The sequence below is a fragment of the Paramacrobiotus metropolitanus genome, unplaced genomic scaffold, assembly GCF_019649055.1.
Source record: "Paramacrobiotus metropolitanus isolate TYO unplaced genomic scaffold, Prichtersi_v1.0 Parri_scaffold0000013, whole genome shotgun sequence".
Lineage (NCBI taxonomy): Eukaryota > Metazoa > Tardigrada > Eutardigrada > Parachela > Macrobiotidae > Paramacrobiotus > Paramacrobiotus metropolitanus.
In genome coordinates, this window is record NW_026570233.1 from 1252276 (window position 1) to 1279684 (window position 27409).

At 40.6% G+C, this 27409-nt stretch overlaps 1 protein-coding gene across 1 annotated transcript; it reads left to right on the plus strand.

Annotated features, from left to right (window-relative positions):
- Window positions 1-8119: 8119 nt before the first annotated feature.
- LOC129584220 (atrial natriuretic peptide receptor 1-like) lies at window positions 8120-27380 on the plus strand. The gene is made up of 14 exons (XM_055476339.1): window positions 8120-8225; window positions 8712-8792; window positions 8868-9005; window positions 9081-9131; window positions 9216-9389; window positions 10288-10426; window positions 10539-10617; window positions 10756-10984; window positions 11062-11241; window positions 11698-11941; window positions 12002-12281; window positions 12538-12757; window positions 27065-27209; window positions 27298-27380. The coding sequence occupies exons 1-14, from the start codon at window positions 8208-8210 to the stop codon at window positions 27378-27380; spliced, it is 2061 nt and encodes a 686-aa protein (XP_055332314.1). The 5' UTR covers window positions 8120-8207.
- Window positions 27381-27409: the final 29 nt, after the last annotated feature.

Below are 27409 nucleotides of genomic sequence, written 5' to 3' on the forward strand. Positions count from 1 at the left end.
TCGCATCTGGTACGTACACGCGCTTTCTGTGTATGGTAATTCAGAGTTCTGTGACTGCCAATTTTAATGGCTAGTTTCCAGTCTGATAATGTACGCTTTGTTTCGCCAAATTCTCAAATAGCTTTTAGTACCCTCCCGAAATTTTGCCTGTTCGTGTAACTGCACCTGTGACACATGCATTTGCGATAACTCAATTGCCAGTTGCCAGCGGTATCTTGTAGCTTATTTATTACCAATTATTAACAATTAAAAATTAATACAACTCATAAGGCGAATTACTTAATAAAAAAAGTATGTTACATAAATGACACGCGGTTATCTGATTGCGATACAATGGATAATTTGCACTTAGTACACCGTAGAACCGGTAAAACTGCAAATTAGGACCCGACTTAGCTGCTTTACTACAAACGTGTCGGCGCAGGGCGTATGAATGTACCTCGTATAATATCCTGCTTTCCAATAAGGATTTTAATTTCCTGAGCACCTCGTCCGATAATTCTGACCGATATTAAGGATCTAAGGTTCATACAAATATTTCGGAAAGTTGCATAATCATATTATCTCGAAACTCAGGTAGGAAGCTTTTGAATTTTTCCCACGCGGAATGCCAAACCGATTGGGTTGGTGTAGTTTACCTACGAGTAAGCATCATAAATCACATGGTCACATGCAAATGTATGCATTTCAGTAATAACGTAATGTCCGCGAAGGTTTGCAGGGAGCGGGGGATAAGGTGCACATTATCCCACTCGCATCCTGTATATGAAATCAGTTTACATTTACTGCTGAAGTATGCAGTATAAAGAATGCCGTTTGCCATGAGTGCGATTCCGGAATGGAAGTAATCGCGGGCACTTATGTTTTAATAATGCCATCCTGAAAAGCTACTCGTACTTTAACGCCTCACATTGTGAAACCGTATATAACATACGTAATTTAAGAAATCGAATGGGGAAAAACGACCTGTGTGCTATATGTAACTTGCATCTGTGGACTCTTTCAAGCATAGTATATGTAATTATGTGCGTTTTGGCAAATTACAGTGTTCTCTGACTAAATTTTCCCTTGCCAATGCCTCGGCAGCTATGTATTGATTGCCCCTTCAAATATTGCGGAGGGATTTAAAGCAGATGTTAAACGATTGAACGGGGTCAGGTCCACAAGTTTTCGTTAGCAAAACGACTTGCAGATAGGTTTCTGGCTCGATCGGGATGCTGAAAAATACAGCTAAGTTGTGTGGATAACTAAGCCCGCGTTTGGCGTTGGGGCATTTAGTTATCAAAACATATAAGTACTGGGATGACTTTATTGTGGCAACATTTTCTGGCCGCTATTTTACTGTCTTTACCATGTTTGTCCCTGACCTTACGCGGTAATGTTACGCTGATTATCGCCATCACCACGAATGACGACACGTGTGGCTACGCGACTATGAAGCCCGCTTACGACGTTGTCTTCGAGATGTTACTCGAGAGATATGCGAGTTTCCGGGATGTACGGCGACTGATGGCGACATCGGTTAATACCACTTCTGTATCGGATTTCACCATGGGATGCGAAGACTCAGCTGGAAGTGCCATTAATATTCTCGGTAGATTGTATGGAAATGAATTCATCGACCCCACAGAATCGCTAACTGTTCTTATCAGCAGCGGTATGGGTGCATTGCTTGTGAAAATCAAAATATAAACACGTGTGACAGTAGAAAAGGATCAAATAATACATGCATATGACCATTTGTACTGTTCGCAGAATGGTGTGAAATTCCTGGGATGGATATGGCAAGATTCACTGCAGGTTCGGCTCTGTCGAGAAAAACGCGGAAAATAGTTTAATGTATATTAACCCAAAAAAAACACGCGCAAGAAATTTAAACACCTGATAATTAAGATATTTTATACCGTCGTTTATAAGTATACAGTACACAATGGTAATTGTACAATTTCCAGTACATGCAGTACTTACCCTTCTCTCTACGAACACCGCTGTTCGCTGTGGTCGAAATAATCGGACCATCGCGTAAGAAAAGATTATGCAGTTTTCACCGTTGCACTTGAAGAAATGCGAATCTCCGAAGCGTGAACTCATTTTGAAATTCAAGCCGGGTTGAACAAACAGCGACCTATGGTCTGGACTCTGGGGTGCTGCTTATGCAGGATCTGTTTACTAGTCAGGATACTGGTATTGTACTTGCTGATCGGAACATGAGAGTTCGCGCATCTAATTCGTGAAGTTATAGCGCCAGTAAGGATAGAATAGCCAGAATTATGTGTGCTAACGTGAATGTTGAATAAATTGCAAGTTGAAGGAATACTGAAAGCAGTGAATGGAAAGGGAGTTTCTCAAATTTGCATTTTTAGATAGCAGTTAGAACGCGTAAGTGGGTGCATGAAAACTGTAATTTTTCTGCGAACTGGGAATGCAGAGAAGCAGTTCGCTAGCAGAACCTTGCCCTTTCCGACATGTTTCGGTGTTGAGCAGTTGGGGAAAGAGCAGTGCGTGTGATTGGGGCTTTGAACAGAAGCAGGACGACTGCCGAGTGCCGAGTGTTAATTAATATTAAATTAGCTGTAACGGCCCATTTGCCTGGCATTGCGTGACTTGCCTCTTGCATTATTATAAGGGAATGTCGGTTTTTATAAAGCTTAATTCCTCCGTAATTTGAAATTTGGTCGTTATCTCGAAATGTTATTTTGAAATGCTAACGTTAATTGGAAAATTGAAATGTCTTTAAGTTGTGAAGGTTTTGGTCAGTTTCGTGGCGGATCTGTACGGCTTTTTTGTGACCTTTCAATTTTCTCGTTTAGTAAGAAATGAGCCGCCCGCTCAGTACTTTGTAAGAAAACTTGATGCGATGAAATGATGACTACTCTTCGAAGAAAATGTCCCGAATTTGTTTGTGGTCATAAAGGCAGGGTACTTCCTGCTAAGATCATAGAGCAGCCTTCAGGAAACAACAAATAATGAGAAATTGAATCAAAATATTTTTACGACAGTGGACAACGAGGCCACCGTGGCGACTCGAAGAACTGGACGCACGGATAACACCTGCGTGCCGATGTACACATCGACTGGTCATCTAAACATGCTATATGCTATATTATATGCTCGTATTTCTGAGCTGGATCTTTTCGGAGGGAACGGAATTAAAGCGCGATGGCAGTGATCTGGAATACTACTTCAGGGCTTCTTGGTGCTCCGTCTTAAAACTATCTCAGTTAGGTTGAACTAAGCCCACATTAGTGAGGCTCGTTTTAAAGATCAATCAATGTATGTGAAAACTCCGGCACTCATAACGGAAAAGTAATAATTCAAGCATTAAAAAAGGTAAACAAAGTTCACTGTCGCTCATACTGCCTGGCCAGGAGTTTTGGTCCTGCGGTAAAAGGAAATCAATGCATTTCTGGAGCAATGTGGATTGTGGAATGAGAAAAAAGATGGATCGGAAAGCCACAATGTAAAATAAAAATGGGCAGGAATAGGATATCCAGATCCGCAGTCCAGGTTATTCGGGGTTTGTCTTTTTAGTGTTAACTTCCATTATTCTCGTGACCTTAGCTCTCTAGTGGACATCTCTGTCTCGCCCAGTGCTAGATACAACGACTGTCGTGTGTCTTCTGGCCCGGCACGGGTGACAAGCGCTACGTAACTGATGTTCTTGCTCTGTCCAGTGCCATAACCATGCTGACTTGCAAAGTGCTTTATTTTGTGTGGTATTTTTACGAGTGTCGCGAACATATAAAGCCGACCGTTATCATCACAGTTGTTTGACGTTTACGTTGATATAGTGTACAATTCTCGTGCGATTTCTCACGGTCATCGACATGGAGCTGTTACTTTCATTTTTGCTTGTTCAGCTGTTGCCCCTAATCCAGAATCGTTAAGGGAAGTGGCCCGGTACATGGTACCAAATTCATGTACATGCACGAAATCTTTCACTTTCGCACACTCCCAAACCGTTTTTTCTCTAGTTTTATGACATTCTGTAGTCAAATGATTTGTATACACAGGCCTGAAACCCGTTTGCGCGCGCAACATCCGGTTCAGGATTAATTGTAGCACGAAATTTTTTCATTTTGCGTTACTCAAACTTTTTTTCTTTTTTATGATTGTCAATGATTCGAACACAGTTTTGAAATGTATAAGCAACATGGTTCGCGAGTTATGAAGAAATTCCAAAAGTATCAAATTAGGTAATAAAAGTCATTATGAACCGATCTCCTTCAATTTTGCATGTAAATGCACATGGCCATGAAGATGTTTTACACCGATCCAGACTTCACAATTTTAAATTGAATTTTAAAATTTTTGAAATTCATTTTAAAATTCTGTGGTTATGTGCATTTACGCAAAATCTGAAAGAGATCGGTCCATAATGAGACTTTGGTACACCTGAATGCATTTAAACTTTTGAATTTTCTAACAGCCATAACTCGCGAACCGGATGTTGCGCGCGCAAACGGTTTTCAGGCCTGTGTATACGAATCATTTGACTACAGATTGTCATAAAACAAGAGAAAAAAGGGTTTGGGAGTGCGCGAAAGTGAAAGATTTCGTGCATGTACACGAATTTGGTACCATGTACCGGGCCACTTCCCTTAAGTCCTTTTTACACCGGATTGTTTATCATTCCAGTGTTGCACCTGGTACTTGAGGTGCAAGAGTAGTAACATTAACCAGGTAGGAGTTGAACATAGGTAATGATGTGGCTGCAAAAACTTAATTCAATTGAACCAAGGGATCAGGCTACAGTATGCACTATCAGGCTACAGTATGCAGCCACTTATATGCATGAAATAATATGTATGTGCACGATGATGTTACCGTATTTACCCTGAGCTCGGCGAGACTTCCAGCAGTACTTATATAGTTTTTAGTTATTTAAATACATTAATTTTTAATGAGATGTACTTGCGGAAAATTCATCAACATAGCGTTCTGTGCTATGCACTGATTTCAATTTCAATGATATACCAAATAGTGGCTGAACTTAGTAGAAACTTGACAGTAATGATTGTAAAGGCCACGAACGACGACTCCGCGGGCTATTGCGCAATGGCTCCCGCCCAAGACGCCGCGCTGGAAATTCTAACTAGCCAGTTTTCTGTTCTGCACCAGATTACCATAAAGCTCTTGTATTATCATGGTATGGTTGATGATTCGGCTAGCGATTTCGGCGATAAATGCGAAAGCGCAGTCGTTCACATCGCCGACAATGTGGGAAAGGTGTATTCTTGCGAAGCTGCTGGCATCCGGACTACGGAAGATTTGACGGTTCTTATTAATAATGGTGCGGTCATCAAATGTATGAACTTGTGAAGAAAGTTGTACCACTTTCGTTATCTAAAACGTGTTATATTACGTTTTAGAATGGTGCGAGCTCGTTGCAATGGAACTGGCAAGATTTGCGTCAGGTCGGCCGAATAATGCACTTATACAAGCCCCGTTAGCAAGTTTAAGTTTAATTAGCGGAGATCGAGCAAAAATTGTGTGTAACTGCTGGTGTCACGATATTTTGTCTTGACTATTACATATAATTAATACGGTAGAAGAAAGTGCATTTTATGACATCGTCACTCGTCACATACCTACGAGTATCTTTATAGAAGTTTTCATATGAACGTTTTCATCTTTATAATAGTTTTCAGTTTTCATTTATGAAGTTTCTTAGGTTTCATAAGTATCTTTATAAAAGTTTTCATAGAAGTTAATGCTGTATGCTAGATAATGTTGAATTTCATGCCGATTTTGTTTTCGGTCGTTCCATTAACTTACAAATACATACGCACAGATAATTGGTAGCGCGGTTAACGCTTAGGTGCATATAATATTATTTTATGCAAGTATAATGGATGCAAGTTATAATTTATGCAAGTTATACGAAACGTTATTTAGAAAATAAAGTTTGCGGTAACTCTTGGTGGGTTACCCACGCGCATCAGCAAGCATTCTGCGATTTGTCGGTTTAAAAAACCCTGAAAAAATGACTTTTTTGTACTGCTATCCTAATCCGATACGTAAAATATTTGCACCTTTGAAGAGGCTTTGTGTGTAATACAAAGCGCATATGATCAATAATAACCGCCGTTTGATGTCGGATCCGGCGCTTTATGTGTCAAACACAATTTGTTCGTCATAACTTTTTTCCTACTGTCTGTCAGGAAATTCATGGAATATCAGATCGGAAGGCAATTTAATTCGTACTACAGGAGAAACTAATCCGATACTCTGTGTGATTTACTCTAGACTTATTATGTCTTCATAAAAACCAAACTTATTATGTCTTCATAAAAAAGTCATTGATTCATAATTTTATAACTACCTTAAATGCGCTGCACGGTGAGCACTAACGGTATAAGATATTAATGAACTATTGGGTGTACCAACACTTTTACAGGAAGGCCTCTTTAACCCTTCGTCTTAGTACAAAAATCGTACAAGTACGGATAAGGGAACCGGTATGCTTGTTTCCTACAGGGTGAGCTGAAAACGTCAGCTCCAAGGCCCTCCCACACCTCCGTTAAACACAGAAGTTAAGGACAAGTGGAAGGGTTTCCCAAACGGGAAACAGTCGCACCCGGACTGTTCAAAGCAGAAAAATGTGAACTAGTCGTGGCGTTGAATGGCGCAGATCGATCATAATGCTCAGATTTTCTGCCGTCCATTTGTTGTTGTATGCAGAATTATTGGCAAATGCCGTATATTGCGATAATTTTATCAATCTCACCGTGGTAATCATTACACTTACCAACGACGATACTTGCGGATATCTGGTTATGCGACCGGCGTATGATGTGATATTTCAAGATATCGAAGAACTGCTTGCTACTGACCACCTGCGACTCAAATTGACCCCAATGTATTTAGATATTTCCGACCATAGCAAAGTATCCACGGATTCTGCGGAATGTGTAGCGTCAAATGATAACATTTTGCCGGCATGGGCCGATTTCTATGAAAATCATCAAATGGTTTTTGAGGATACATTGGGGACAAATGATATGGTGGTGATTGTCAGTGCAGACTGGTGTAACGTGGCCCCGGTGCATTTAGCCAACTTTGCCGCAGGTTAAATTTGTTAAGAAAATTACTTAATTAGGCGTCTACCAAAATCCAGCACAAAAATAATTACTATAGATATATGTATATTTCCTTACGACATCGTAATGTACGCAATATATTATATCAATATGTATGTACGCAATATATTTATATGTACATATGTAATTATTATTCCAATATTATTTTATCTATCTCCGGCCTGCTGCATATTTCTCTGGTTTTACCAAACTCCATTAACTTCTTTGTAATTTTTTAGCCACTGATACCGTTTTCCTGACAACGAATCCAGCCAATTTTGATCTAGCCCATTTCGAGAAATTTCCCACGATGGTCCAGCTGGGCCCACTGCCCGGCACCGATATGGTGGCCGCCGTGACACAAGTTCTCCTGGACAATAAGTGGACCAAAATCTGGGCTTGTACTGTCCGTCAGTCGGCATGAGCTGGTCGGAGTACTTTTGTGATGCATTGATCAAAGACGGCTTGTATAACAGGATCGATGTCCAGCAAGTGTTCATTCCCCATGCGTACACCAATCTGGCGGTGTTTGGGAAAGAACAATACCGTGGTGTACTGAATGACCTGCGTAATCACACGCGAGGTGAGGTGATAGTGCTGTATTTGTTTAATATCTGTATAACTAGAAGTGCATTTTTAAATGGAACCGGCATAATGCAGAGTAATATATAGTATTAAGCGGTTCTCCGCTGCTGGGGTACTGCCATAAATCTGCTTATGGATAATTGATTTTATACTTTAAGTCACCGGCTGTATAAACACTGCTAAAATTGCCAATCCGATTTGCTTTCTCTTGCAAATAACAATTTCATTCTGATGTTTGCAGTGATCCTTGTCTTCATCAACCCACCTCTACTACGGGAATTCATGGTAGGTGTACATACTGTATCTTGTACAGATATTGTAGCTTAGTAGCTCCTTCTGGTGTGAAACGCAGTGGCTGCAACCATATTAATTCAGTTTCCTGGTTTCTGGCCATTAGGGAATTAGAAAGCCACGCATGTCTGTGTATACTGCCAATGAAATATGGGAATTCTTTTCAGTTTTTACAGTTTTTGCAGTAAAAAATTGTTCATATTAATTTTTCTTTGCTTGTTTTTGCAGATTACGGCTTACGAATTAAACATGACAAACGGAGACTTTGTAAGTAATATTAAGTGAATGTACCAGACCTGGGCAGTTATGGAAAATGGACCAATAGCTAGAGTTAAGAGTTAGACGGGGCGCGCGAGTTACGTTACGAGTTACGCTATTCCCAATAACCTGAGTTACGAGTTATAGCGCGAGTTACGCTACAGTAAAAGAATTTCATTTGCGCTCTTAATCAATTTAAGTTAGGAGTTCAATGTACTATTAATCTGCTTTCGCATACCGCTGCTGATGTTTTCTTCGGCAGTGGCTAACAATACATGGTATTAAAAATACTGCGAAAATATTTTGTAATTTGGGGTACGTGGAAGCGAAATCCAGATTTTCTTACAAATTCCCAGTAACTGCCTGCAGAACACAATGTACTTTGTCTATGTTTTTTTATTGAGAAATATCTCAACAAGTATACAATAATATTTGCGGATTAAGTAAACTATTACATGTAACCAAAATTAAAATGGTGTTATTTATTTTGGCCAGATTTTTTTCACCTTGGCGCTGCAGCCGACACCCGGTAGTCCGTATTTGCTCAGTTGGAAAGCGAATGACGCGGATGATGAGGTGCGTTAACGTTCCCGGTGGTTGTAAATGGTTTTGCGGAGAAATCCTCGATGCGAAACATAATCTTGTTGACAGAAAGCCAGGAAAGCCTTCGAATCGGTAATTATCTCATCGGACACACTCTTCGAATGGGATGACCTGGAGGAATTTATCAATAAAACCGCTCAAACGTCCCAGAGTGTTTACAATATCACTGTCCCGCTCAGTTACCGGGTACAACATATAATGCTTCTTTTCGTAATGATGATTTAACTGCCAGAGTAACAAGCGTTTTATTCTTTTACGCAGAAGAACGAAGCCACGGCGCTGATATACGATCTGCTGTCAAATTTTGCCGAGGTATGTGTTAATTCTAATTGTTCCGTGCAGAAATAGAGCGAAAATGGTTGTTTGTTTAATGCCTGGTGCTTCCTGGTTGTACAGTACCTTAATCGATCTGTCGATCAAATGGCCAACATGACACCGGCACAATTCGCGCACAACCTCCGCCAGCAGATTTATAGCAAACGGTCAAGTTCTACCCGCGTCGCCAGATCCGGCATGGCCAGCTTTCTCATTCCGTTGCTGCGCTTGAACCCCCGCAACGGCAAATTCGAGGTAAATGATTATTAATGAATTAATCGTGATACTTGTAAGTCCCGGCTTCTCCCGGAAACACGCGTATTCTGGCATGGGTATCAATAGAACATGTTTTCGCAATACGCAACAACTCGAGTGCGCTCTCCTACAACAATTTTTACTTTCGGAAATTAATTGTCACCTCTGACGTCTGTACTGTTCAGAAAGCTACGCGGGCTTTTCTTTACTGACATGTTTAAAACTAGTATCTTTCTGCTATACATTTTAATGGTCATAATATTTTAATATCAGTGTTCGTATCTTTAGAAAATTGGAAATTACGTACACATATATATATATATATATATATATATATATATATATGTTTGTATGTATATATATATATATATATATATATATATAGGGGCAAAAGTAAACGTGTTCCACCGTTCCCCTGTACTGCTGCCGTCACCCGACTGGAGTTTGACGTTGTGGCTGAACATGGCGCTTACGTACCGCGCCAGATTTAACCATATGTATTGCCGTAACGTCACACTCCAGGCGGGTGACGGCAGCAGTACAGGAGCGGTGGAACGCGTTTATTTTCGCCCTTATATATATATATATATATATATATATATATATATATATATATATATATATATATATATATATATATATATATATATATATATATATATATATATATATGCCGTGAAAGACAAGTTGCAAGTTTTAGCTAAAGCGTAGCACAACGTAGCACAAAGTATAAAATAAAAAGTAAAACTGCCTAAAATAAGTAAAATTACACAAACCTGTACATCTAAAACTGTTAGCGGAACTCATAGATATATTAGTGCCTGCCGGTTAACTAAAGATAAGATTCTCGAGTGTCGCAGGCGATTACTTAAGTATTTTGATTATTCGTGCTCTGCAGTTGGCTGCAAAGTATGATACGGAAATACAGAAACTTCACATTGTGGATCCGGAGCTTTGGAAATGGCATAATTCCACAGCGTTTCCGACCAATGATCCCAAATGTGGATTTGATAGACAGCATTGTCTGGCTTTAGGAAGTAAAGTGAAAAGACAGGAAACGAATTTCAATATAATCACATAAAAGCAACGTTCAGAGTTGTGCTTGATATGAATTAGATGACTGTGATAATTATTACGATTCCCTTCTAGGTGACCTGACCATCACACTGTTAGTACTCGGTCTTTGCGCCCTAATAATTATGGCGTGTGGAGCTATATATTATTATCGGTACGATCTTATATACTATTATCGGTACGAACTTTCTGTAACCTTTGTTTATTTGGAGATTAACAAATTTATTATTATTGATGGTTCATTTTTGTTGTTTTTTTAATACGAGATTATTTCAATGCTAATTCACTTTAGGCAACGGATAAAAGAGCAAGAATTTCGGCATATGTTTCTTTATAAACCCGGTATAACGCCATCCACCGGCAAATATTCCATCAAATCATACGAAAGTGTCTGTGCATTAACGTACCATGGACCGTTGTTGCAATTAGACAATCAGCAGGTTTTGTCCATTTCCCTTCCGGATAGACTGAACGTCAAGCTCTTGTCGCGGAATAAAGCCTTTCGGAACATAAGTTTAACGGTAAGTCGGTAACCGTCGTTAGTTATTCACCGTGCAGCTGACAAAGGTAAATATTGATTACTCTTTTTTTTTGACAGGTCCATGGTTTGTACCACGCCAATGTCGGGCGGTTTTATGGGGTAAAGGTGGAAGAGAAAGGCCCGTGTGAATTATTAATGGAGTTCAGTCATCGTGGCACCTTACATGACGTCCTCAGTCAGAAGAACAGTTTCACCGATGTGGCCGTCCGGCTGTCATTTCTCTATGACCTCGTCAAAGTAAGCGCTTTTTTGTATGGAATAAATGGCCTACAGGGATCGCGTGACAGACTTTTGCCGCTATCGCAACGCGTTTCATGATTCGTCTCTTAGCGCGTAAAGTGACGTGTCCTAATAAAATTCATCTGATTAAATTCTCGCTGAATAAGTGATCAAATGGCCGACATTTGTTGCAACATTGGTTGCTTAACACGCAGTTGCAGAAAGTTCAATAATATAAATATAATGATTCACTAACCTGTACATTAAGATTTAGAACTTGTGAATGTGAAAAATGAACTCACAATAATTTATTTTATGCTCCATAAATCAAAGAATGTTTAAATACAAAGAACTTTGTGGCACAAATTTGTAATAGCGTCTGCTGCATATCAGTCTTGAGACATATACGAGTACTAGTAATTCACAAATTTGAGCTTATAATAATTTATTAATGTTCTACAAATTGTGATGTAGGGACTGATGTACATACACAGTTCGGCGCTGGGATACCATGGAACGCTAACCGCTACAACCTGCTTCATCGATAGCCGGTTCACGTTGAAAATATCGCACGCCGGCTTCGACCGCATATCCCAAGCAGTGAACACCGAGCCGAAGATGATGCGCGTTAAACAAAGCACAAACCATTTAATAGTATGCCGTGCGGATGATGTACACGGTTTTGGCATCATTGCGTTTGATGCGTTAAAGCTAAAAGGTCACTGCACAACATATTTACACCACAATGATCCCGGTTATATTCTGTCTTGGTTTGTAGCTTTGTCGTCACGCACCGAGGATGGAACGGTAAAGAAGACCCCACTGGAGATCGATATTGAGGACTGTATGCGGAGTGACTACAATCTACGACCGCCGATATTTGGGATTAAGCGATCATTTCAAAAGCTTTCTAATCTGCCGCAAAACGTGGTTTCGCACATGCTCAAATTGCTTGACCAGCAGACGCAACAGTTGGAACATCTGGTACAGGTCAAAACGGCTACATTGGTGGAGGAAACTACCAAAACCGATATGCTCCTTGCCGAAATGCTTCCAAGGTACAGCAGTACTGCTGCTGCTGCTGCTGATAACTAGTTAACGCCTGGTTTAGTAAAAAATACATTTCTGGTTTTGTGCGTAATTCAGTACATCGACGACCTTTAATAAAAATTTTAGTCTCCTCTGTATTTGTTTGGCTTCTTCAATTCTTTTCACTCTCTTTTTTAGCCATGTTTGATTAACATATTCTGTATATTAATTCTAAATTCACAGGGTTGTTAGATAGTGCATCTAACTATTCTTTTTAAATTTTAGATCCATCATAAAACAGCTACGCAATAAGGAACCACTCAGTGCCGAATCATTCGATAGTGTATCCATTCTATTTAGCGACCTACCCGTTTTTGCCAAGCTAGTAATGAAGTGCTCACCACTAGAAGTGATTGACCTTTTGAATCGGACACATTCGGCATTCGACGAGGTGGTGCCGTACTATGATGCTTATAAAGTGGAAACCATAAACGACAGTTATATGGTAACACTTCCTGAAGTTATTAATATGTACTTCGCTTTGCCCATTATTTTAATCAGTACCGCTTTAGGGATCAATATATTAATCACTTTTACTGCATAGATGCAGTGCTGGTCTTAACTCCTTAGATTGCACACTGATAAGCTGCGTAGGCTGCATAGACTGAATGGTAATGCATACTGCATAGACTGCATTTCAGTCAGCCGTGGTTATTCATGTAGCCGCCCGCCACAGAGGCTCTCAATTTGGTAAAGTGATTAATATATGGCTATGGCTATTTTGCCGCAGTTTTCTCCTGTGCGTCCAAATAGCCTTTTGCTATTTTGCCGCACACTGCGTTAAAATAGCCTTTAGCTATTTCGCCGCACTATGGTCGGCCGAATAGCCTTTCACTATTTGGCCGCACAGTGCGCGAAAATAGCCTTTTGCTATTTTGCCGCAGTATGACCGGCAAAATAGCCTTTCGCTATTTTACCACTGTACGGACTACGGAGTGCGGTCTGTCGTTACACTTTATAGTAGAGCAGCGGCTATAAACTTAATGTTCTTATGTGTTGAGGCCACCGCTTACGAAATTGTGTACTTTGTATTACGCTCTCAGCTGTTGTTTGTTTGAAATATTGTGAATCGTTAGGCGTTTCAGGAAGTGCTTTTCAAAATTAATTTTTGTGGTGCAGCAAAAGTGATCAGTGGTAGGGATCTGTTAATGCACATTTCTAAGACGGTTTTTTCAGATATATGGAGAGCGGAAACTGTTCGTGCACATTAGTATTTCTCAGAGATACACAAATGTGAATTAGGTAGATTTTTTACCGGAAAAGCATGGCGTAATTTCGACGGACGTCAGCGTATTTTTGATATACCCCCACTAGGAAACGCGCTTAACCAGGCAACTGGCGAAACCGGAAGATGAGTATCTACGGGCAGTATACCCTTGACAAGGTATAATGAAACAAATGACACAGAACTCTGCTGCAAGAAAAATTTTGTGCTTTCCGCAAATGTCTGTCAAATGCGTTACATACAAAGGGCCCAAACGTGTGGCACAGCCAACTGCTTTAACCAAATGGACTTTTTTCAAAAGGGATTGTACATCCTTTCTCACTTTTTATGCTCTTTAATGTGATCGATTTAATAGAGAACTACGATTTTTCAAATGTGAATTACGAATATTAGCGGACTTCGTTTAACTTGCAGCACTGGTCCAATTGACCCCGACTGCAGGATGCAAACAGACTGCCGTCGACACAGTGCCTGCCTGGCTTCAGTGCAATGCCGACTTAGCCGGGTCACATTTCTACCTCTTTACTCGATTCAGAGTTTTTTTGCGATTTCAATAAAAAAAGTTTAGATTCAGCGCAAAATTTTATTGTGTTTTCCTGTCTTCAAAACGTTTGTAACCTTTTTCAGAAGATCACAGCCACACGTTTGCGACTTGATCGTTTTTGTCAATGTATTTCTTTTGCCTTTCCAGAGATGCTGACGAGGTAGGACGCCAGAAAATGTACCAAATTTTTCCACATTTCCGTACCAGAGTTTGCCCTTTAAACCTTACCCGAGGGTTTGCAATTTAAGAAGATCAACTAGCACGGGTTGACCAGGTAGCACGGGTTGACCAGGTCATAGGCGAGACTGAAATGCATTAGAAATTACACGAACAGCATTATTACCGGCTGCCGGTTTAACGCGCGTAATAATTTGGAATCGCGCATTGATGGGTTACTGAGTAGACAGTAAGTAAGGGAAAGTTACTCAGTAAACAGCAGCCTAATATTAAGCATTCAGTAACCAGTAACGTTTTTGACCTGTAGTAACAGTAACAGTAAGTAAGGTTTTTAAAATAACAGTAAATGTAAGTAAAAAGTAGGGAAAAATGCTGACCGGCAATATTTCTACTGACAATGCGATTTTTATTGGAATTTCTTACGATTTCGCCATAAATTCGCTCGTTACCTTCGCGCTTCGCGCGAAATTAGCTTCTTCGCATAAGCTTTAGTTATTAGTACTTGCCTTACCGAGTAAGTAACCATTAGAGCGAATTAGTAAACAGTAAGTAAAAGTAGCGTTTGCGGCAGCGAAAAAGTAACAGTAAAGTAAGTCAAAACTAAGCAACAGTAAAAGTAAGTAAGGGGTCCAAGAAACTCAGTAACCCATCACTGGTTCAATTCAATCGCGATAAGCTCTTCAGTAACGTAATGGATCCGGTAACTTATCACGCCTTGCAGTGGCACCGTCGCCATTATTTGGTAAAGGTAAAGAACAGTACAGTGCAGATGACAATACCAATAGCGATGACGACAAGTCGGTTGTTCGCACATCGGTTGTCGGTTGCTCGCATCACATTGCACACTGGATACTGTCAATATGACACAATATATGACACAGTAATGTACCATGATGCAATCGTGTTTGTAACCTAAGAAACCTTGCTGTCAATATAACACAGTAACGTACCATGATGCAATCGTGTTTGTACCGGTACAGTATCGATCTGCGGCTTATACAATTATTGAGTTATCGTCGTCGTTGCCTATAATGCACCACGATGAAAGCGTGCTTGTATTATTTCGTTAATTCACTAATTCACATTTCCAGCACCAGTATTGTGTAGATTTGCTATTTGTTAACAGAGCATTACACGGCACATCAATAAATAAAGCATTTTACAATGCATGCACTGATCTGATACAACGACGACATAATTATAAAATTTCTTAGCGCTTAAGAAAGTACACAAAACAATGGTGCATGGACCAAAAGAGCATCAGCATGCGGCAGGGTGTAAAACCTGGCAGTGGCACCTGCCAGCGGCAGTGCCACTGGCATGGCGGGCGATAAAATCTGGAGACTCTGGCAACTGGCAAACAATAAAACCTGGCAGATGCCGCATGAAATGTGGCACCATGTAAAAGCGGGTTCGGAGTCTTTACCATGATAATTAATATTAAAGCGGTTCGAACTTCGAAGTGCTTGATGACTCGCATATTCTTAAAACTCTTTCCAGAACACAGTCAGTTCTTCCTGGGAATTGTTAACAGCATCGGCTATATGTACAATACATCAAGTACGTAATTGTGCGACAGCATATGAAATTCAGAAAGGTCGACTTTGAATTTCACTGTTCGCGCGAAGTTCGGTAATAAAAAACGGAAAGCTACGTTGAAAATCTTTTAGATTGCGACTATTACTAGGACTTTCAACATCTTTGAGACTGCGGGAACACTTATGATCAAAGCATATAATTTCCGCTACTAATGTCAGAACGCTTTGACACTATATTATTTATTATTATTAATATGTTACTGAGTGGTTATATATGGAACGTTTCGTACCAAAGAAAAAAACTGGAGCGTTTTTTTTCCTTCTTGTAGTCACTGTAGTCATCTGTAGACAACCTGTAGACACCCTGTAGACAACCTGTATACATCCTAAAAAAACCTAAGAAACCAGGTGACTACAGTATGTCTACAGTGGTGTCTACGAGCTGTCTACAGGTGACTACCGGTGTATACAGGCAGAGTATCGAGCTGAACCTAAAAGGCTGCCTGTATACACCGGTAGACATCTGTAGACAACCTGTAGACACCGTTAGACACGCTGTATACATCCTAAGAAACCAGGTGACTACCGATAGGTCTACAGGGTGTCTAAAGGATGTATACAGATGTCTACTGTGACTACAAGGAGCGAAAAAACGATTCACTTTTTTTCTTTGGTACGAACCGTGCCACAGGTGACAATACACAGAAAATCGCAATAATAGTAGCCGGTAAGTTAGTATTTAATAGCGGGTGGTGCTGGCCACTGCATATCTGTTAATGTTATTCAGCGCTGCGACTAAAATCTATCCCATCCTGTCCAACTTAAAAATTGGTGCAAATAGAAGTGGTCCAAGTATTTGTTCATATATAATTCAAAGGGCAGCTATTTACACCAGGATTGCGTTAATTAATTCAGAAACAAATTTCAAAAATCTGTTAATAATAGCTATTAAGATGTGCGATCAAAAAGCGTCTTGCCTGTTTTTTAAACGGCTACTTATGGTGTTTTTTAAACGGGCACTGTGCAACCGGAAGTTCAAAACTGGGATGGTGTACAGTGCAAGTTACCAACTTCTGAGATATACGCATTCAGGGACCATAAAAGACTTACATACACGCGAACAACTGCAACTGGCCAACCCTCTTAGGGAAAAGGAGCAGCTGGATGAACTTACTTATCAGGAATATACTTTCGGTACTTCTATGGAAGTATGGATATGTTGTACCTGGTGTCATGGTTCCGAATTTCAGGCACGCTCTGGTTTTTCACTAGGAAAATCACCTTTTGCGTAAAACCGATTGCTAACGGCCAAGATACACTTTTACCTTAAATTTCGTGCAAACAGACTACACGCCAGAAATTTGCCGTGCGCATAGCAAACTATTCAAGCATACGCCAGGAATTTTCCGGGCGTACAGAAGTGACCTAAACATGAAATTATAGTATTATACATAAACAATGCTGCTGAAAATATAACTTTGACACCAATGATGTACAAGTAATATCGCGCTGCTAGCACAGATATTTGCAAATTTTGAATTCTATACAAAATTTATTAGTTATCATTATGATCTGTTAAATTAACCTGTGCACCAACAAAATTTCATATAGATATATACGGTGGTGATACGAACATTAAAATAAATTGTAGTGTGCGCAGACTTATCGAAAACTTTACGGTAAAAAAACTGTCAATTATTAAAAAGCCAAGTGTCAAGTAAAAAATTGTCAAACTCTCAAATGCCAATAATAAATAAGGCAAAAATACTAGAAATAACGATTAAACTACTTACTGCTTATGCAGACTGACATCTTAGTCGAATAACGAGACCGCAGATATAGACTGATATGAATTTAGTTTCTCGTAACGCTTCATTATGGTCCTGTTATTCCTGTCCACCTTAAATGGAGTCCATACATTTCTCGAACGTGACAGTAACGGCAGCCGGCAGGTGCCGGCACTATTAAACACTAAAAACAGCACCAGACTCAGAGTCAGATGTAAATCTTCAAAGCACCGGATTGCACCGAACGCACACCGCAAAGGAGGATATGCTGTAATACTCGCGTATCGCTCGGGTTCATCTGCTTGTGTCCATAGCTTATTTTCCGCCGTTATGTACAAGTGATTACGACAAAGCAAAATAATCAGCAAACAAAACCAGAAGATAAGGAAGGCTAGCTGTGCGTGGAATTGGCGCACCAGCGTAGGCCCATGGAGTTACCCCGTGAATGTAAAAGTGCGTGTATACAGGGCGCCGGTTTTTTTGCAATAACAGCGAAGTTTACGTGCACGTATGCCGAGCAGTTGAGCCAAGCCGATACCGTAGTACAAACACTATTCGCACATCAGACTTGCTATTCGCACAACAATAAAACATTTGTATCTCCTTGCAGAGCATGTGCCTGCAGTCTGTAGTCGTAACAAAAGCGCGGAACCACTCACTATAGTAGTTTTTTCTCTGCAGTCAGACATGATTTCGTGGTGTTTACAAGGGATTATAGCACTCGATTAGAATGTATTTCCGGTTCAAAATTATGTTTGTCTTTCATAATACAGTACTGAAAGCAAGCCGTGGAATGTTACTGGGTATGTTTAATTAGCACTACACCCTGCATAGCAGTTGCATAAATGTAAACGTAGAAGCGTCAACTTTATCATTCAACATTAGCGTTTAAACTGGCAGACATGCAGTACGTACAACCTCGCTATAAATTGTTATCAAAAGCGGAAACGAGCAGCCTAATCACAGAGAAAATATTCTGATCCAAATTAGCCGAATCGGGCATGTATGTAAAACACGAAGTGGCGTTTTCTTGTCTGCTTCGCAGTCAGCGAAAACATTCCGTCGCGGACTCGCTGTGCAAATTACGTATTATTCGTGTACATACTATAAATTTGTAATTAACGGTATAGTTAAGGATACACAAACTACGTACAGAACGAATTTTCGGGAACGTAGTTTATAGATAGTCCCTTACAGTATCTTCCTTTGTGTAACTTGATGCTTGTGCTGTGCTAAACCACCCCCCTAAAATGTGCGAATCAGAATCGTGTAACATTTTGGTTACAGACTTTCCATAGACCTGACGAAAACAAGCCGTAAACTAAATAGTGTACAAAGACTAGTCTTTGTAATTATTCTAGTTTAACCGACTGCCAACTGGTGTCAGTCCGCTCCGGAAAAATTACAAAAATACTCTGATCGCTTTACTAGTGAGCGGTGTAGTTTTGGGCATAATCGTTGCCACTCTCCCGTAGTAGCATCAACCGTTTGATCATTTCTGAATTATTAGTCTAGAGGAGAGTGGCAATAATACAATTTAACTTTGGTATTGCTATGTGTATGTGTGCATACAACCTTTGGATACTATAGTGCACTACTGTGCTGAAGTACGACTAACCCCAAAACTGGTAAAATTAAATTAAAACCAGTAAACCTGATCTGAGCATTTATATTAACAAATGTTTTATAAAATGATGCCCGTTCTGCTTCGGTTTGACCGAAGCCTTAATTACTTTATGACTGGTAATACCTTACGGTAACGATCTTCATAAGCTAAGCCGCTAAAGGGGTGTGCGGAGGAACTCAGCTAGTAGCTACGATGCTTATTTTGACACTTGGCAAGCATGCTCCAGCCGAGCACCTCCTAGATCTGAAAGTGCCGCGATCGTTTTTTTAATACGTCGTGTTATCGTTTTGCAATATGGCACTATGCGCAAAACGGCAAATAGAACGTGACCTTTTCGAATTTTAGTATGCCGAAGCTTACTTACGAACTTTGTGCATAACTAATACTGCTAACACTGTACAATAATAGGTTACTGTGCGCTGGCAAAGGGTTTCAAAAATATATAGCTGAGTTTGAGTTGACCAAGCACTGAGTTGAGTTGACCAAGCACTGCGTTTGAGTTGAACCGCTTACACGTGGTACACACTCCGTACATGCTTATATATGGTGCCACATTTTATGCGGCATCTGCCAGGTTTTATTGTTTGCCAGTTGCCAGAGTCTCCAGGTTTTATCGCCTGCCATGCCACTGGCACTGCCACTGGCAGGTACCACTGCCAGGTTTTACACCCTGCCTCAGCATGCACCAATGGTGCAAATGCATGCACCATTGGTACGGATGTTTACTGGTGCCCATTATTTTGTCCAAATCGCTGTATGTACGGTGGCGGCGGTGTGGTTGTACGTGTATACAGATCTGCATTTTCATGTAAGCATTGTAAAAGTTGTCTGTTATTTCAAGATCTACTGTACTGTACAAGCGGTGCATGTATTCTGTGGTACATATAATGGCCTTCACGTTACGAATTTTTTGCTTACCGTAAATGTAAATTTCGGTAACTCGCGCGCGTGGTTATTTGACTTTGCGCGAGAAACTCTCGCGCGTAGTCAAAGTACTACGCGCGCGATACTCTCGCGCGTAGCCATTTCGTAAAATGTTAGTGGTAACATTTTTGTCTTTTCTTATTTTATCCTATAAAGTGCTTTAGTTTTACTGATGTTCGATAAAAAATTGAATTTATTGTCCGTCGCCAGTGTGAAGCGATTTCTTTGTTAATTAACATTTTCATAACATTTTCCTGAACTGCACACTGACGGTTCACTGTTTGGTCCCAGTCACAACAGTCACACCTGGAATCTGAATGGAAATGACATCTCTGCTAACTGTTTCGTATTGTATGAAAATTTATCATTTTTATGCTTCGAATTTTAGGTGTTGTTTTTACAGAAAAAAAACAATCATCTCTGTCGATTTTGATTTGCCAGGAAACTTAATAACCAGGAGACCGAAATATGAATCACTACACCTACAGTGACCGAAATATGGGAGAAACCGAAGCGGTTTTTTTCCCATCTACCACCAGTAAAAAAGGCTTAAAAATTACTAGCTATTGTTACATCCACGGCAGCAGCTTCCATAGTTGCATTCACTGTATAAATTTCACAAAGCAGAACACTGTGACAACGTCCTACCTTATGTTTCCTTTGCAGAAGGAAAGCACAAACTAGCTTCCGGCAGCAGAATTTGCGAGTCGCACTTTCGAATTTTAGTTTAGCATTTATCGTTTAGCAAATGGAAATTTTAAGCATTGTCTGTAGTAATATTCGTAATCTTGCGAGCATGTGTTGACCCTATGAACTCGTGTTATCTGTACGTGTACCAGCTTCAAGTAAAAGCTGTTAAAACTGGTGTGTACATTTTTACGCTAAGCGGCAAAAACCGATTTCTAAACAGTTTGTTAGCACTTTACGATAACATTATGGCCGCGTGCACTGTTAAGCCCGAGTGATATTATTGGGTCCGCACGGGTGTTGGCTGCGCGCACGGAGTTTGGGAACGTGTGTTGGCTGTGGACACGGGACTAGTTTCGTGCACGGGCAAATTATCGAAATTTTTTAATTTCAATTTAAAGGTGTATTGACTTAAAATTTTGTATATAATTACAACTTATCATAATTTTTCGACAAAAATGCGGCTAAGTACCTACCGCAAGCACGATCAAATCAGCTTATAAAGCATGCGAACGACACCATCGACACCATTTTCGCTTGCATCAAGCCACGTAGAAACGTTATGAGCCGTAAAACAAAGTATCTGTAATAAATTCTAGATTACCCACATGAGAAAATATGTCAGAAACCGGTCGAAAAACCTGCTGCGGTTGAATAGACCTGGAAAACTAGAAATTTTACGAAAGTCCTGAAAAGTTAAATTTGAAAAAACCGTGCACACAGCGGCACAGCCCAAAGCCGTCCGCACTCAAAAAGGACACCCGTGCACACAGCCAGCACCCGTGTTTTCCCGTGCAGCATCGACCTTACCACTGTTACGTTAGAATACTGGTACTAGTACACATCGTCAGACAATACCTTTTCTAATCAGAAATCAAGTCTTTGTAAACATAAAGTAATCCGTATACTGTACGTTATACGTCAGCAAGGAAGAAAACCTCCGCTCACAAACGCATTTTTACTGTTAATTTTTTTGCGGGTTGCAAAAATTAGGTAAAAAATCTTTCACCGTTTTGATAGATTGCTCTTTGACCAAAAACTGCAACTGGATAACCTGCCAAGGAATACATTTGGGCTTTTTGCAACGGGGACGAATACTGGAAGAAACGGAAGGAGGATGGATTGACGATACAATATGCACTGCTGCACTAAGTATTATGCAACACGAAAATCCTAATATTGGCGGATTTGTTCATCTCGGCTTTTTCAACACTTTTGAACTCGACTCCAAACCGCGACTAAGCCCAGATCAGAAAGAAAGAGCGCGAAGCATAATCAAAGTCTGGAGAGGAAACGCTATGCAAAAATGGTTCAATCCGGACAACTCAGATTTGAGGAAGATTCAAATCTTTAACAGAGGAGGAAACCACTGGGTCACCGTTACTAACGTTCACACCGGACCGGAAAATTACGTTAATGTGTTCGATAGCCTTGAAATGTCCATAACAACGTTTATAAAGCAGGCGATCGCTTCGATCATGCAGCTTCCTCCTGCGTTTGAAGAAATCAGATTGTATAGCCCAATGGTGCAGAAACAACGCAACGGCAAAGACTGCGGAGTCTATTCGATAGCCTACTGCGACCTTCTGTGTAAAAATCAGGATCCGACACACATGACGTTCGACTTGCAGAAGGTGGGTTTTATATTTAGTTATAGTATGTATAGAAACGCATCCCCAGTTCATGTATCGTAGACAGGACAACCAGGCATTGGCAAGAATTAGCGTAGTACAAACTCAGCTTATTGGCCAGCTGTGATACGCGAAAGTATTTCCACCTTAAATGACCTCTGTACTGCACAAAGTAATACACGTCTATGCACATCAGGTGAACAAGGTACCTTTACTGAATGAGGCAACCTTTCCCAACCTGTCTGAATATTGTAGGAATCTCCATCAATTTCATAAGCATCTTTTAAAATTTAAGATATCACGCAATCAGTTTACAGGTCGGTCGCACCAAGTGTGGACAGTAACAAAAAATTCTCAGCTGCCACCGTTGAACCCCAAAATGCTTCCGTTATTTTTTTATGATTATTCTTTATCTACAGCGACTTTTTTAGTCATATTTCTGCACTAGAAGTTAATTTGCAAGAATCGGCAGCCGAATTTTCTTTTTAAATTTTTTCACAAACATCGCACTGCTTAATAAGAATTACTCATGATCAGTCAATATTCTTTTAAAAATTGTGAGTGGTTGAGAACTTGAGAACTACCATAATGAAGTGGTCATACAAAGGTACTTTTCTACCTTTTTTTAAACTGCTAACATCTTACCCAACGCGAGCCGCGCTCCAGGCAACCACATTCTTTTGAAGGTGGCTTTTAACATACAGGTCTATGGGCGATACATCAGTTTTCAAAATTTCCAAGAGCACGGATAGCGCAAGATTCTTTTGCTTACCCACAGAGGACACCTTTTAAGTCACTCAATAGGTTTTGAAAAAGTCCTTACAAAAAGATCACCTCCTGAATTTTTTAGAATGGCACCCGAAAAACGCCCGCTACCCTCCTTTCTTAAGCTCCACCCCGCCCCCTACGAACACGTTAGAAGACCCCGGTTTTATTATTGTTTGTCCGCAATGAAAAAGTTATACAAGAAGGGTGCAAAGTTAATGTTAAATCCACTTACAGAATTATATTAAAATTTATTTTGTGCATCTGTCCATACTTGGCGCGACCGACCAGTATTTACTACGGTACTATGTCCACAGCAGCTTCACTGTGGTATTTTTAATGCTGATGCATTTTTTATTGTCTAGTTTTTTTCTTAGGTTTCAAGAAATTATTGACGTTTAGCAATAGTCGCTCAGCTTTATGTCGGTAGTCGATCTTTTTTCAAATTTCAAGCTAAATATTGTATCTTGTGAGTTAGCAAGATAGCGGTCAGCAAACTGCCGGTGTGCTTTCGACAATCTACAGATAGTAGCAGTATTGCTGATGCATTTGTGATGGAGAGCAGAAGATCAAAATTCTTGTCTTCCATAAACATGTTTGTTGCCTTTTTTCTTGATCATTTCGGGCACCGTGTTGATTTGTTTAGCCTAAACGGCTGCAGAAAATCGCTCCTTTCGCTCGCAGATTTGCAAGCAGGAAGCGATTCGGCAATGAACTCCTTAGCCGAATGACAGCGCCAGTCTTCATTCCTTTTCGGCGACCTTGGATTCACAAATTATCTTCCATATTAAAATTAAAATTGTAATGGTGTAAAATTGTACTTAGGGAAAAGTTTGTTCTAGTAATTTTATACTAATTTCTAGTGCTGTATAAAAACCGTGTTATCTAAGGTGATAGACCAGCCCCGAGCCATAAGCATTACAGCCGAGGGAAATACTTAACCTGTGCTCCTTGCTTTTGTTGCAGAGCAGTGAGCAGCCGTTTATGAAATGCCGGGAGTATCTAGTTGAGAGGTTTGAAGCTGGAACGTTTGCCGGAGGAAACGGGTTTCCGTCAGCGCCTGACCGCGCTTACAGCTGCACGATTCGGTCAAGCTGGGAAAAAGCGAAAATTGTCCAGATCCATTGCTACTGTCGCATGCCAAAGATGCCAACAGAATTCTTGGATGCGTTTCATACCGACCCTATGATTAAGTGCGCAAATAGACTGTGTGTCATAAAGCTGTTTCATAGCAGTTGTGTGCAGCAACTGAAGGATCCGCGGCCACTGGACAAAAATTGGCTGTGCGGCCACTGCAGGAGCGACGAAAGCTTGTCGGTAGACGATCCCGTTGAGCGCTTGCGCTTTGATGTAGCGGACGAGCCAGAATAGTTGGATAATGGTTAGTGTTTCTGTTTTTGCCGACCCTGTTGTTCTTTTGTATTGTTATTTTGCGTTTGCTTAATAAAATTTTGTTCGGTTGCACGAGGCAGTAGCCGCTACCTACCGCCAAACGCACGCAGCCGAGGTTCTTTGTGTTTTTTTTCTCTGGTACATTGGACTGTCCAAGTATGCGTCTGCAGTTTAGTGCATAAAGCATTATTATCAGTTTGCAGCTGTACATACATCATACAAGTATAACAGTATGTATTAATGTGCATACCGTGCTAATATATTCAGAAATCAGAATCAACTTTCAAAAGCATTTGACAACCTATGTTTAAAATGAAAAGAAATCAAGAACTTTTCGCCAAGCGCCGGAGAGATTCGGTTTCCCTTGCTTCTACCCACTAAGATGTCGGCCTCAAAATCAAATTCAATACATGAGTATTACAACCGCCCGAAATAAACAAAAAAGTCGGGTTGATAAATTTCAAGGTCAAAACAAAACTCGGCCGTTGGCAACTAGTTTACGCAAAATACCTATTACCCTGGTGAAAAACCGGAAGCATACCAGAAGTTCAGAACCACCATACCAGGTACGGTAACCATTGCATTTATGGCCTCTCCTAGATCATATGTATTTGAAAAATAACGCCACCCCCGAAATTACGCCCCAGGGTGCCAATAATAAACGTCAAGCGCTGCAAAATGGTTGGCATGCCGCAACTTCCTCCATACCAGTTGTTGAGGTCTAATGCGTAAACCGTAAGCGGTCATTGACATAAGTGGTACTTGTTAGCCAAGCGTTGTGTATGCCGGTATGTGCTCCAGATGTTGTTTGCAAGGTTGTTTAGCTGCATATAACGGTAACTCCTACATTCAGTTTTACTGGAACAGGATGCGCTGTTGTTCGAAATATATGTACAAAGAATCAAAGATCACTTCTGTGCACAAATAGCGTGCAGAACAGCTGGTTAAGAATCACGCAGTGGAAGTTATGTGCTTCAGAGCTTCCACAAGTTATTATATCCATTAGGGGGCCATTGTCGCATCATTTATTCATGCAGCTCCTTCCCTGCATGTGAAAGTAATGGAAATGCTGCTGCGGAAAGAAAGGAGTGCGCGTATTACGACGCCCGGCACGTGCCTTTAATTAGCGTGTTTTATTTGTCAGCTGTTAAGAAATATGAGGGAAATGGGTATAAATTCGGGAATCTGTTACGCTAACGCCTGACGTTCAGCACCGTAAAACTTTGTTCGTTTTCCTCATTCTGTGTGATTGCTTCTTGGCCGTCTGGGGCCTTATTCGGTATATTTGCCCAAAGAAAGTAAAGCTCCGGTCCATCCTTTCGTAATCTTACGTGGCCTTTGAGACAGTAGGAGTAGCTGGTTTCAAGAGGATGCACAAAATTTATTAGAACAGTAACTCTGCATACAATACGTATACAAACTGCAGAAGTTGTGGGTAGTGTTCAGTGTAACTGTGTAAGTACACGAACGTATAGAAGAGCAGTGATGTGTATTCTCGTGAAAGGGAGTGATGTCCATTATGCCGTAGCAACTGCCGATAAAAGTACCAGCGCTGGTACATAGTACGTTATGAATATTAATTTTAGTTGATTGACTGGTCCTGTCCCGAGTGGATATACGTAATAAAAGATTCTGCCGTTCGTTCAATATATAATATTGTCAGATGATTAACTTAAATACCATTGTATAATCGCACGATATAAAGTTCTTAACGGGTGAATATCAATGTTTTTTTATTACATCCTACAGCGACATAACGTAAGTCGTCGCTAACCTTTTGGTAGCGCTTTTTCTTCTCTAAGCAAGTATACGTACAATACAGCGCGTACGATAAAATGACGAAACATCAGTGATTTCCTCCTACAACGTTGTACCCTGTAAGTCCTGCAACAATCATATTGAGCTGAAAAATCCATCACCCGCCCCCTGTTTTAGTTCTTTTAAGATTCAGCACTTTGTGGTGCGTAATCTGAGCCGTGCTCACGAGGAGGAACGCCCCGATTGTGACGAAAATCTTGATGTGCGCATCGGCGACATTGCCACCGGCATCACGCTGTCTAATCTCTTGCTTCATACGTCTGGAGTCTGATTGTCGGCATGCGTTTTAGTGCAGGCTATAGTGCAACCGACTTTAAATATAATGCTCTGTATCGAAAACTGCGGCAAAATAGCTAAAGGCTATTTTAAGGCAGTGTGCGGCAAAATAGCAAAAGGATATTTGGCCGGTCGTACTGCGGCAAAATAGCTAAAGGCTATTTTAACGCAGTGTGCGGCAAAATAGTAAAAGGCTATTTTGCCGAACATAGTGCGGCAAAATAGCTAAAGGCTATTTTACCGCAAAAACGGCGGCAAAATAGCCACTTCGTTAATTATATTGATCCCTAAAGCGGTACTGATTAAAATAATGGGCAAGGCGAAGTATGCTGAGTTATGAGGAGTGATGTCCGTTTATCAGATATCTAGCGGCATACCAATGCGCAACCATAATCATGCGGATGTGTTATGCCTCCTGGGACGGGCGATTCTGGAACGCTGTAAAATTTCAGCCGACATGACGCACGACAAAATGGAGTTAAGCATCAGAATCGGGATAAATTCGGGTAAGCAAGGTTAAGTCGATTAAGGCCCAGTGCTACTCTTCAAGAAGTTTCGTAATTCCCGTTGTAAACTGATCCTTTATTGCTGCAGGCCCAGTAGTTGCGGGGGTCATCGGGACAAAAGCACCACGCTATTGTCTGTATGTATACGTTGGTAACGCGTTCCCACTGTGACGCATGGCCCATTAGCATCAAGGTCAAAT